Source organism: Peromyscus leucopus, chromosome 18 (assembly GCF_004664715.2).
Source record: "Peromyscus leucopus breed LL Stock chromosome 18, UCI_PerLeu_2.1, whole genome shotgun sequence".
NCBI classification, from domain to species: Eukaryota; Metazoa; Chordata; class Mammalia; order Rodentia; family Cricetidae; genus Peromyscus; species Peromyscus leucopus.
Genome location: NC_051078.1, coordinates 9,416,604 through 9,429,170, shown reverse-complemented (window position 1 = coordinate 9,429,170; position 12,567 = coordinate 9,416,604). Strand labels below are relative to the sequence as shown.

The window sequence follows — 12,567 nt, the reverse complement described above, 5'->3', positions numbered from 1 at the left end:
CCTGGGATGAAGCTGATCTAGGCAGACCAGAAACAAATGACTAGCTGCTCACTTGCTTTCTTGCCTGCTTTCCCGCCTGTCTTAATTCTGTCTAAATGTCCCTCTCCCCTTCTGTTCTCTTAAGACAGGGTCCCACTAAGCTGCCCAGGCTGTCCTCAACACCTGGGTTCCAAGCAATTCCCCTGCTCCAGCCTACCAAGCAGCTCTGAGCACCGGCGTACATCACAGTGCCTAGTTAGTAGTATCCATGCTCTTTACACATTTATGTGCATTTCCTTATACACAGTTTCTAAAACACTAAAAACTTCCAACTTTCTTTCATTATATCTGCTTACATGATACTAGACAGTAAGACTGCTTTTGGTAATTTTATAAACTTTATTATTAGAACAAAAAAAAAAACCTTTGCAAATAATAAAAACATCACGCCAAAATTAACCATATACAAAGTCTTTACAACTCAACTTCTACAGTTAAAATAGGTATTCAGAATGAGGCTTCAGAGCTTTACATCAATTACACTCACAGTATCAAATCTATTTTATGCACTTACTCACCAAAAGCAATCATGACATTGTTTTGTCAAATCCATGGCAGAAGTAGAACTAGAGAAACAATTAGCTTTAAATCCTTAGACATAAATACACTTATCAGCTTTATAGCCACAATAACAGAAAAGCCCACGTTCTCTCTTACCAGGAACCTAGCCAACAATGCATGTATATATGTAAACAAATGTACAAGTGAATAGATCAGTGGTTCTCAACTTGTGAGTCACAACCCCCCAGACCATCAGGAAACAGACATTTACATCATAATTCATAACAGTAACAAGATTTCAGTGATGAAGTAGCAACGAAAATCATGTTCTGGCTGGGGTCCCCACACCATGCGGCACTGTATTAAGGGTCGCAGCACTGCAAGGGTGAGACGCACTCAGGTACAGTAACAGGAAGAAGAGACAAACCTGAATGCAGGGTGACACAGGACTGAACGCAGGTATGGAAACGCGTTATAGAAAGAGATAACAACCGCGCCTTAAGCAGCACAATTAAAGTAATCAGGTGCTTAATACTTCTGGTAGTGGTACAGATCTAGAAACTTGAAGGATCCGGCTACAGTTCTGATTCACTGCTTACTTTTAAATACGCAGCTGCCTCCTGGACGGAAAGCATCCTTTGACTGGAACTGCCGCATTCATGATCTCCTGAAAAGATGGGCATATTGATGTGGAGTAAGTACAATATTAAAAAAAAGAAAGAGGTAGAATTTAAAATATTTTACAAATGACACCATTTTATATAGAAAATCATATATATGTATGTATATAATCAGTGAAGACTGATGAACATTACTTATGTTTTCTAGAACAATCCAGCAGCATCTAATGCAAACAACTGCCTTCAAGTGAAGCACTACTTTTAAATGAACTTTGGTCTACTTAAGAACACCTTCCTCTCTGTTCTGAACTGTAGGCAACAGAGGCACAGTGTCACTCTGAAGGCTGTCATTTCAACATCCAGAAAATTCTCTTTGCTAACCTATACACCACTTCGTAAAGCTAATAACCAACCCCCAGAGTCAGTGAGTCTGAACTCAGAAGCGCACTAAGACACGCCTGCTTTCAGAGGACAGCCAAGCTCATCACTGGCAGGAGCGACACCCTGAAAATCACTTAACACAGATCAATGGTGAAACTAGGCCGACATTTCTACCTAGGAACCTATGCCTTCGTTTGTATAAAGGGGTGTGTTATAAAAGTTAGAGAAAATCACTTTCTTCTTTAAAATAACTGAAGAGAATTCAAAGCATTTTTCCAGACTACATGTGGTTATTAGAGATATTTTTCTTCATACTAAAATTCAGTTTTATGTTTTTGCTGCCCTATTATTTTCAAGTAGTTTAAAAATACCTTCTTCAGCCAAAAAAATATAAGCTGGATGTGGTGGCACACGCCCTTAATCCCAGCACTCAGGAGGCAGCAGCACACAGATCTGAGTTGGAGGCCAGTCTGGTCTACAGAGTGAATTCCAGGACAGCCAGAGAAACCCTTTCTCAAAAAAAAAAAAAAAAAAAAGCCAAACAACATCAAGTTCTAATAACTAAAGTGCACTCCTGCCCAATCTTTCCATAGGGAAAGTATGTTCTCCCTTAGGAGTTTGCTCCGGGATCCAGGCTGTACTGGTGGTAGTTAGATAAGAGGAGAGTTATCTGCTGGACAAACACATCTTTAAACTTTACAGTGCTTTCTCAGAGACTCAGATTCCACAGATCCAGAACACAAGTCAGAAAAAGACAGCCCAGGGCCAAATGTGGCCTGCTGCTGCTATTTATAAATGACGTTTCACTGGGATGGATATATATATAGTCAAGCTAATTGATTAATATACTATTTACGGTTACTTGCATGCTACAGTAGCAAAATAAAGCAGTAGTGACAGAGGCCGTCTAGTCCACAAAGCCAGCCTAAAATATTTACTATGGGCACTATATGGGAAAAAACTTGCCAAAAGCCACTCTGGGGAAGGAAATCTACATCTTCAAAAGCAGCCCTTGTGTGCTGATTTAGTAAACCACAGGCCATACTTTATAAAATTGCTACTGAGAGTCATCCAGGCTTAAGTCAGCAACATTAAGATTTCTTAGCTATGGAATATAGGCAACCTACTCCCAAGTGCTAAAGCATACCAAATAAATGTCACTAGCTGTAGTATATGAACAAAGGCAAATCAATCAGTACAAAGAAAGCATTTAATGATGTACACAGAATTACAAACCTAAAAAAACAAGCAAAACTTTGGACTCAAAGAGCAAGATAGATAAGACAGAGGAAACAAACCTCAGGATCTTAAGTACTTCCATTTAACGAGGAGTCACCACACCTGTCCCTAGACTTCTGCCAGAGACCTCACTTGCACACAGCAGTCTGCTCCTGCAGAGGCTGGAAGGCTCTGCTTTTATCTTTCCTGTGCTGCTTATAAGAAGGAATCCAAAGCCACTTCTTTCAGATCATACATAAAATGTTAAAAATCTATATACTGAATTGGACAAGCAGATATGCTACAGTAGTTTTCCAGATACTGCTTGCCAGTATCAAACTTAGTAAGGACTCATTTAATTACTTTCATTAAATTATTCAGACTGCGGGTGTGTTGATACCTAGACCTAACAAGAGCAGTATGAGAAGAGCCAACTAAAGATAGAATACTGCATTTACAGTAACTACAGAAAAACAACCGCATAATCACCAAAAGAAAATCTATACCTCTGTATCTACCCAAGATTTTCATTAACCACTGCTTATCCAATGCAACTACTTAAGCCTTCAGAACTTGTTACTATTTACACAATATACAAATTACATTTAATATATATGGCAAGCAGAAAAACTGCCTCGATTACATCTGTATGAGTTTCTTGTAAAAACCTCTAAAGAAGACTGTTGAATAAATACAAGTCTGCACTAAGGCGAGCCTACGTCTACTGACGGAGCATGCACACACACACAGATAACTTTAGAAATGGTTTGGGAGACAATGAAGACTAAAATAATACCTGCAAGCTGGGCCAATCGATCATGAAGTTTGTATAATGTGCTCATCAGAAGATTTTTTTCACTTTCCTAAAATTAAAAAAAGTTATTATAAATTCCAATTCCAAGAAAAAAATGTCTATAATTATTTAAAAAAGGAAATCAAGTTAGTTAAAGCTACATAATCTGAGAGACAAATCCATATGGAAACAATAGCTACTATATTTTAAGGAATCTTACCACAAATTATCACTACTAAGTATTTTACTTTCTTGAGGACTATTAAGTTGACCCAGGGGGCTGGAGAGGTGGCTCAGTGATTTAAGAGTTTTTCTTCCAGGGGGCCAGAGTTCAATCCCAGCACCCACATGAGGCAGCTTACAGCCTTTTGTAACTCCAGTGCCAGAGGAATTGCTGTCTCTGACCTCAGCAGGCACCAGTACTTATGTGCACATACAGACACACACAGAGACACATAATTAAAAATAGAACATCTTAGTAAAAAGAAATTACAAAGAAGGATCTCACACATTAAAGCCCCTAGTCATCACAGCAATCCTTCCAATTCTTATATATATATATATATATATAGACTGTTCTTGTCTGTCTTCCATCCAGTTTACTTGTGTGCTGGAGTGACTGATTTCATTTGTGTACACACATGGGTTGCACACACATGGACACACCCCATGTACACCAGAGAACAAGTAACAGGAACTGCTTCCCTCCTTCCACCTGGCATGTTCAGACTCAGGCCGCATGCTTGCCGAGCCACTCTCGGTAGTCTGTTTTAATCTCACTCAATCACATGGGACTGCAGGAGCGTGGACTGTCACTCTGACATGATAACCCTGGCCTAGACTTCAAGACGACCCTGTACAGTTACCAACCATTAATGTGAAGCAGTCAAGTGAGACACAATGAACTCCTAGTCCCAAGAACATGACCGCCACCATGCGGTGTCCCATTAGAGCTGCCAAGGGCAGTGCTAACAGGGCTAAGCGAAAGCCCATCTGTGGACAGAGCGTTCGCGCTGGGCAGACAGGAAGAGAAGACTGGAGCATCACTCCAGGTAGAGGGCACAGCACAAGCGCAGGCAGAGAAGCAGCGTGGAAGCACTGGTTACAGTTCTCCCATAGACAGAAGCAAAGGAAGGAGAAGCAGCTCGGAATCAGCTGCCACAGAACCCTAGACAGGAAGAAAGAGTTTGCCTTTATTCTGAAAATCCAGGAGCAAAGTCTAAGACAGACTTGTGTGCGACTGGAGAACTACTGACCAGAAGGTAGAAATGATCTGGAGTCAACGTGGCATGGTCTACGTAATCTATCAAGTAGTTTACCCAATGATATCCAAATTTAAGAACAACTGCAACTAAGATAAGCAGAGTAAGTGATGAGGAAGATGAGATGAGTAACCCCGAGAAGATCAGGTTATGAGTACCAGGGGGCTGTCTTTATGACTTCCTTTTGCCTGAAGAGCCCGACAGAACAGGATTTCTGGATGAACATACCCACGGAGAAGGTACAGAATGTGACATGCACGTGTCTAGAGACAGGAAACCCACCTATCCTTCTGTCCCTTCATCCATGTCCAGGAAACAAAGAAAACAAGTTTGCACACTGAGAACATAATTTGATCAGTGACGGCAGGAAGAAACAAATTCTCAAAAGGCTCCATATTCCCACCCCATGTCCTCGGGTGATGTCTCACGACAAAGGAGTCGTCCCTCCAGGTGACTGCGTGCTTCTAAGCTTTTTGCCATATCATCCTCTGCTGACTTCATCTTTATGTCATGAATCAAGGCAATTCCTATCTTCACACAAAATTAAAAACCCAAAGTCTAAAGTGCAGAGCATAGTGGTTTATACCTGTAATCCCAGGACAAGGAGACCAAGACAGGAGAATAGCAAATCTAAGACCAGGTTGGGCTATATAACAAGACTCTATCTCACAAAAAAAAAGAAAAAAGGAAAAAAGAAAAAAAAAAAAGGAAAGAAAAGAAAAAAAGAAACATACAATAATTCAAACACCAAAAAGTAAAAGTTGGGGCTGAAACCCAAGATTCTTAAACCAACTCTGTGATACTACAAATGACTAAAGAAAATAGTTTTGTATTTCCAAAGTTCCATGACTCCACTGTACTCATTTATGACACTATCACATTTTTAAGACTCAGTTGTCAAATGCATTGCAAACAAATGTCTTCACTACAGAATACACTGAACAGAATTATTCCAAAGCTCCACTCCTAACAGTCTGAAATAATATTCTACAGGTCTGACTGTGCTTTATTACATGACCTTGAATAAAACAATTAGCTTTTGATACAGATCTATGTAATGGTCAGTTCCTATAATAAACAATTAGCAGAGAATTATGTACTATAATATACACATCAGCTTTAAATATCTAAGTATCCAAAGTGTCTATAATATGGCAAGCAAAAATACTTTGATGTAAATAAATTTTGGTTAAGTTATTATATCCCCCTTTGAGGAAGAATCTTTCAAAAGCCTTGCTGCTTCCTTTTAAACCTTTGCTTTCCTGATGGATCAACACGCCAACAGAACAAAGATCCAAAGAGACAAAGGAAAGACAGCAGAAAACACCTGCCAAGGCGTCAGACAACCTGGAACAAGGCATACTTTTAAGTATAAGAACCAGGTCAGGGGTGGCATGCCACGCCCACTTGATGGGGCCGTTATCTTTTAAAGTAATAAACACTTCAGTTTTAGGAGTTGCTCTAGGTCAGACTTAGTTATATTTTAGGTAGGGATACCCAGAATGAGAAAACATAATGCTTCTAACTAAAGGGCCTTATAAAGCTACTTTTCTTAGTTTATAGTCACTTTAATCTTTTCATCACTTAAAGCATGACATAAATTATAAGCATTATGATTTTTTACTTACTTGTATTTTTCCAAATGTTTCATCAAAGGGGTTTTTTACTATCAAGGAAAAGAAAGAAAAAAAGAGAACTATTAGCATCACTCAAGAATTTAAATCCTCCTCACACGTACCCTGAGAAGCCAGCATATACGGTTAAACTAAAGCACATATGCAAACAAATGTAAACAAACTGGACGGAGAAAGTTGGGAAAGGAATGACTAACTATGCTAGCCATCCTCACTTGAAATTCATTGTCTTTCTCCATCACAACCGAAAGCCCCAGTTCTGGTGCCATGATGAATCAGTGACTCAAATCTCCATACGAGTATTTAGCAATACCTCCTTAACTTCCTGACCTGGTCACTCTCTAATCTTCCTATGAAGGGGAGGTAACAATGGCCCACACCTTCTACAGCTGCGGCAAGGACAAAACCAGATGATAATCCCTGTAAAATGCCTGTCATAGTTGTGGCGATCACCCACTAAGTCTCAATATATACTACCCATTTATCATTACTATCATGTTTCTAACTTAACGTGTTGCTTCAACACCAAGTAATTCTATTGGGATTCAAACTCCTAACATCGACCAAGAAGAAAACCAACCAACCTTCTGACTCTTCGCTAACATCTAGAAAAATGGCAAGGAGAAAACAGACAGATCAAAGAGATGACAACTAGATGTCAGTATTCGACAATCAAGTTTTATACAGGGAATTTATAGTAATTCCATGTATATTATTTTTCTCTACCTAAAATCTCCCCAAAATACAATGCCAGATTACAATGCTAAATATATATCATCTCTCACAATTACTCAGAACTTCTTCCCATATCACCTATTTTATTCTATACAAAAATATTCAAAGTTCACAGACACTTGAAGACTTTTACACACTTTATTCAGCTTATATAGTCCAGCTGATCTCATAAAGTCGTTCACACTGACCAGATTTCCTTTCTGAGGTGCTTTTCTATTTTTATTCGAGAAAACAGGAAGTTCCATAGGAACCAGGAACTGCCTGATTCTAAGAAAGTTCATGTTCAAGACCATGTTGACAAGGTATAATTAAAATGCAGTGGGAGGGAAGTACATGCAGTTACCAGATTTTCCAAATGGTCTGTCTCCATACAACAAAAAAGGTGTCGGGACAGTGGGAAAGAAGTATTTTTGAAAGATAGAAAACCAGAAGTTCTCAAAACAGGAGTAGGAAAAAGAAGTAACATCTTAAATATTAAATTAAAAAATCAAAACACATGGGCTGCAAAACTACTTTCAAGTAGCATTAAATGTCAATGTTACATCTGAACGCTTTGAAATAAAGCTCAATACACTACCAAAAATGTTTTATCAATCTTAAAATAAGTTGGTCAAGTAATACTAAAAAAACAAGTTTTTAAACATAAAAAACATGCAGCCCTGAAAAGACAAGTTCTAAAGTCTTTGAAGAAAGCCCTGCTACAGTAGTTTCCCAGTTACTTGTGATGAAAGTGGTGTGTGTGTGTGTGTGTGTGTGTGTGTGTGTGTGTGTGTGTGTGTGTGTGCCGGCAGAACGGTATGTAAATCAGGAGTGGTGTGTCACCAGACTGCTGCTCTTCCAGGAGCCTCTCAACTGAAACCAGGTGTTCGTCCCATTTGTATGAATGGAGCCAAGCAGTGAGTGTGGGAAAGGCTTCCAGCTGCCTAAGCTAAACCCACCACACTACATCCACAGGGTACACATGCTACTCCGGGTTGTCAAAGTCTAGTGTTAAATTACAGGGAAGCGGGAGGAGGGGTCAGGAGGACCGGGCAGGCAGGAGGGTGGGTGACAGGTACAGGCTGTTGAAAACTACTGCTGTCTTTCACAGCCTAGATCTGTGCTGCAGACTAACCCTGAGAACTGGCACATGTAAAGGCAGGGGACGCTGTCTGCCCTTAGATCAGTGTGTCATGCCAACAATTGACACATGCTAAATTGAATTAAGAGTAAAATATGGCCTTGTGGTTAAGTCTGAAAGGGAAACTCTATCCAAACACAGCAATTCTTAACAATAAGTCCTCAAGCTCATGAAAGAGGTATGTTCACACATCTTTCTCCCCTCAATCCATTTTAGTATTTTTAAAACACCAATACACCTCATTGGAACTGTCAGGTCTTTCAGGAGAAAAAGAATTACCATGTTTAAAAACCCACAAACCTTCTTATCAACAGTGACCTATTTAACTGTATGGAGAAACCTAGCAACTGTAAACAAGACCCTATTTCAAGAGTGTCTGACAGCAGAACTCCATTACTGGTCCAGCTGGCCTCCTCTTCTCTAGGAGAACGGGATGATTCCAGCTCGCAGCTGTACCCCAGAGCAGTGACCGTGCCAAGCACAGTCACACTGCCACCCCAGGGCACAGCCAGCCCTGTGTACCCCAGAGTCATGCTGCCATCCCAGGGCACAGCCAGCCCTGTGTACCCCAGAGTCACACGGCCACCCCAGGGCACAGCCAGCCCTGTGTACCCCAGAGTCACACTGCCACCCCAGGGCACAGCCGGCCCTGTGTACCCCAGAGTCACACAGCCACCCGTGTACCCCAGAGTCACACAGCCACCCCAGGGCACAGCCAGCCCTGTGTACCCCAGAGTCACACTGCCATCCCAGGGCACAGCCAGCCCTGTGTACCCCAGAGTCACACTGCCATCCCAGGCACAGCCAGCCATGAAGTCACTCTCCAAACTTCCTGCCTTCTACTCTACCTATGCCTCCCAACAGTCTCACATCACTGCTTTTTCTCAAATTCTCCTGGTTTGGCCATTTCCTCTCTACTTCCTGGTTCAGGTTATTGCAAACTTCAGATTCATCAAACTCTTCTTGTACCTATCCTTAGATGACTTATCTTTCCTTTAAACTGCACTCATGACTACAAATCAAATTCCTAATGTTTAATTTTGATCCTCAAAACCTTCCAATATTTTCCTATCACATTTTGCCACAAAGAACTAAATTTTAGCTTATAAATTTAACAAGACATGTTTTTATTTCCCTTCTCCAAACTTCTGTTACCAATTTCAAAAACACTGTTTTGTCAAACCTTTCATTAAATGTAAACTTTTTCCAGTTTTTAGGCTGAACATTTATCAACCTGTAGTGGGCATTTATTCAACCTATGACCTTGGGGAGCCAGCCGCTAGGGCGTGGCCTCTTGGCCAGCTTAAATCCTGAAGAGCAGTATGTGGGGCCCCTTCTCTCTGGCACATTCTTGGACAGTGGAAACTGACTCAGGCAGGGGAAGCAGAGCGGGACCAGCTCTCACCTTCCAGGACTCTGCGGCGGATTTGCCTTCTCCTGTGTTAGTGAGTTGTTCTCCTCAATATAATTCCTTAACAAATAATTCCTTTACCAGTTATCTGTGGGCTTTATGTATAATCAATGACTCTTAATTCCTAACCAGGAATAAATTACAACCACATCTATGAGTTGGTATACTTCAGAGTATGTACTATTCTTAAACAAATAAACTAATGACCTTTCCAAAGAACTCCACGTGGGTTACTAAGTGCTTTGACTATTACATGCTAGACAATGTAAATATGGGCACTGAATAAATCAATATATGTGTCCTAGTTTAATCTCTGTAGCTGTGAGAAATAAGACTAAAGCAACCCAAAAGAGAGGTTTATCTGGCTTACAGGTCACAGTCCATCGTTTAGGAAGCCAACCGAGATCATGAAGGAAGGAGCGCTGCTTCCTGGCTTCTTCAAGCTACCTTTCTTATACACAGCCCAGTCCCACCTACCCAAGGATGGCACTGCTCCAGGGGGCAGGCAAGAAGCTGAGCCCACAGACGTGCCCACAGGACAATCCGATAGAGGCAATCCCTTCACTGAGATTCCCTCTTCCCAGGTATGTCTAGGCCTGTGTCAAGTGGACACAAGTGGAGCGCACTGCCCTGTGGACTTCTCCTCCACAGATTCTAAGAGACAACGAAGAACAAGTAAATGCTAAAAGCACATTCGAGCCGGGCAGGTCTAAGTCCCGGGGAAGGCAGCAGTACTTGACTGGGATGGAAAGAAGCTGTTCTATGTAAGACAATCGGAGGACGCCACCCTCAGCCTGCATTTCAATAGACACACCTGAGGAACGCGCCATGCGACTATCTGAAATTTGAAGGTCAGACGCAGAAAGAACGGCCAAGTACACAAAGGCTGGAAGGTAGTCACATGTCTGGTATGTTACTCCTGGGATGGAAAGAAGCCAGGACAGCCAGAATATTCTACAGAGGAACAGACAGCAAATAGTAAGAAACTTAAGTCGGGTTGTAAGACGATTTAAGGGGGTCAGCAAGTAGGATCTTAAACATTTTTTATTTACTCAAAGACAGAAACTTCAGAAAACTAGAAGCATTTCATATCTAGCTCATGTAATAAGGAGCAAGTCTTTCTGGGTAATTCAGAGTCCTAAGCATAGTGAATAAACATCTACTCACAGACCTGAAAAAGAGCAAGGTTATACATCCTGAGTGCTTTCCTCCAGCATTCTCTGGATCAACACAATTAGCTTCACTGTGCACTGACATTTTCTAGTCTATGTATCTGCAATTAAAGCAAACTATAGAACACAGAAAGATGTTTTTTCCCAGAAAAATTCTAGACATTTGCTTCTGGTAATTTTCATAGTCTGCTCTCCTCTTCTTTCTTTCTGCCTCGAGTGTCCAGTCTGCAGCCACACGAAGGTGTGGAAGTCCTGTAACTCACTGGGACTTTCCTCATCTCAGACCCCCTGAGTGTCCAGTCTGCAGCCACAACACGAAGGTGTGGAAGTCCTGTAACTCACTGGGACTTTCCTATCTCAGACCCCTGGTAGTCTCAGGATCTTTACAACCAGACAGTTAACTATTTGGTGCTTCGTTCTTTCCCAACAAGACCACAAAACCTCTTGCTATCTTGACATCCTGGAGAAACTGGTGCTTACAGACGTGGTGAACTTAAGTTTGAAGGCCTAAGTCTCCTAGACTAAAGCTTCACTAACAGCACCAAGGTCCACTCATGCTGACACTGTACAAGCCTCTCTCGAGTAAAAGGAATCACACGGTAGAGCTCTTGTACCAGGAATAACCTGGCTGACACATACAAAGTACCTCATTTAATACAACACCACAGTTTTAGGGAATGCACTACTACATTCTGTTCAGAGATACTGACCCATGAAAGGCTAGGCTACTTCCTTGAGATAGACATGTTAGTAAACAGAATTCAAGACAAAAAATTAAAATCTATTTATGTCTAACTACAAAACTATGTACTTCTCCTTATAAAAACTACCAAAACTCAAGTATTTTTTACTTTGTTTAAAAAGCAAAGAATAGCTGGGCAGTGGTGGTGCACACCTTTAATCCCAGCAGAGGCAGGAGGTTCTCTGAGTTTGAGGCCAGCCTGGTCTACAAGGTGAGTTACAAGACAGCCAGGGCTACACAGAGAAACTCTTGTCTCGAAAAACCAAAAAACAAAATCCAACCAAACAACAAAAAGGAAAAAGGAAAAAAAAAAAACTACAAAGAGCGTTTTTCTGTAGCACTTTCTGATTTTGAGTTATTAAACTTTCATCTCTTTAGGCTTCAACACATTGAAAACAACGGAAATGCGGCTGGGAGACTGCTGTTGGAGGTATGCTGTTGGCTCTTAGGTGAGGAAAACGCCTCCCAGCAAGTCCTCCTCAATGCTGACCGAGTTCTCTACCTGCATCCTAGGAAGGGGTATCCTATCAGTGGCGTGTCCCGTGATGACACAGCCCTCTCTGACAAAAGCCCCTCGTTCACAGGTCTGCCTGCCCTTGGTACTGACCATGGGACATCAGTTTTTAGAAGCTATAACTTACGGACTCAGTACTGTGATACATCATTCGGCCTTACCTCTGAACATGAAATTTTACCAACCAAGTCTCTGCTCTATGCCAACGATGCTTCGTTATAGGACGTGAGAGCAGAGCTAAGGCCTCCTCTCAGTTCCTTCTGCAGAGCAAGGTCTCCAGACACAGGCTTTCCGAGGCGGCCAATTACAGCTGTGGAACTGTAACCTGACACTAGCCGGGAGTCCTAGGAAACATTCATCTAAGCAGCAACACTAGCCACCTAAATTACCCATTGTCTCTCTGAGTTGTCTCTTTCTATATAGAG

The 12,567-nt window shown here is 41.4% G+C and overlaps 1 protein-coding gene across 1 annotated transcript in view; it reads right to left on the bottom strand.

Moving 5' to 3' along the window:
* Nucleotides 1-12,567, bottom strand: part of Lemd3 (LEM domain containing 3) — a gene marked incomplete at its 5' end in the record, with an annotated part of 49,529 nt that overhangs the window by 17,868 nt on the left and 19,094 nt on the right. Inside the window, 3 exons of the mRNA XM_028869605.2 lie at nucleotides 1,140-1,207; nucleotides 3,556-3,622; nucleotides 6,443-6,480. Coding sequence (XP_028725438.2) covers nucleotides 1,140-1,207; nucleotides 3,556-3,622; nucleotides 6,443-6,480 — 173 coding nt within the window. The remainder of the gene's footprint in view (nucleotides 1-1,139; nucleotides 1,208-3,555; nucleotides 3,623-6,442; nucleotides 6,481-12,567) is intronic.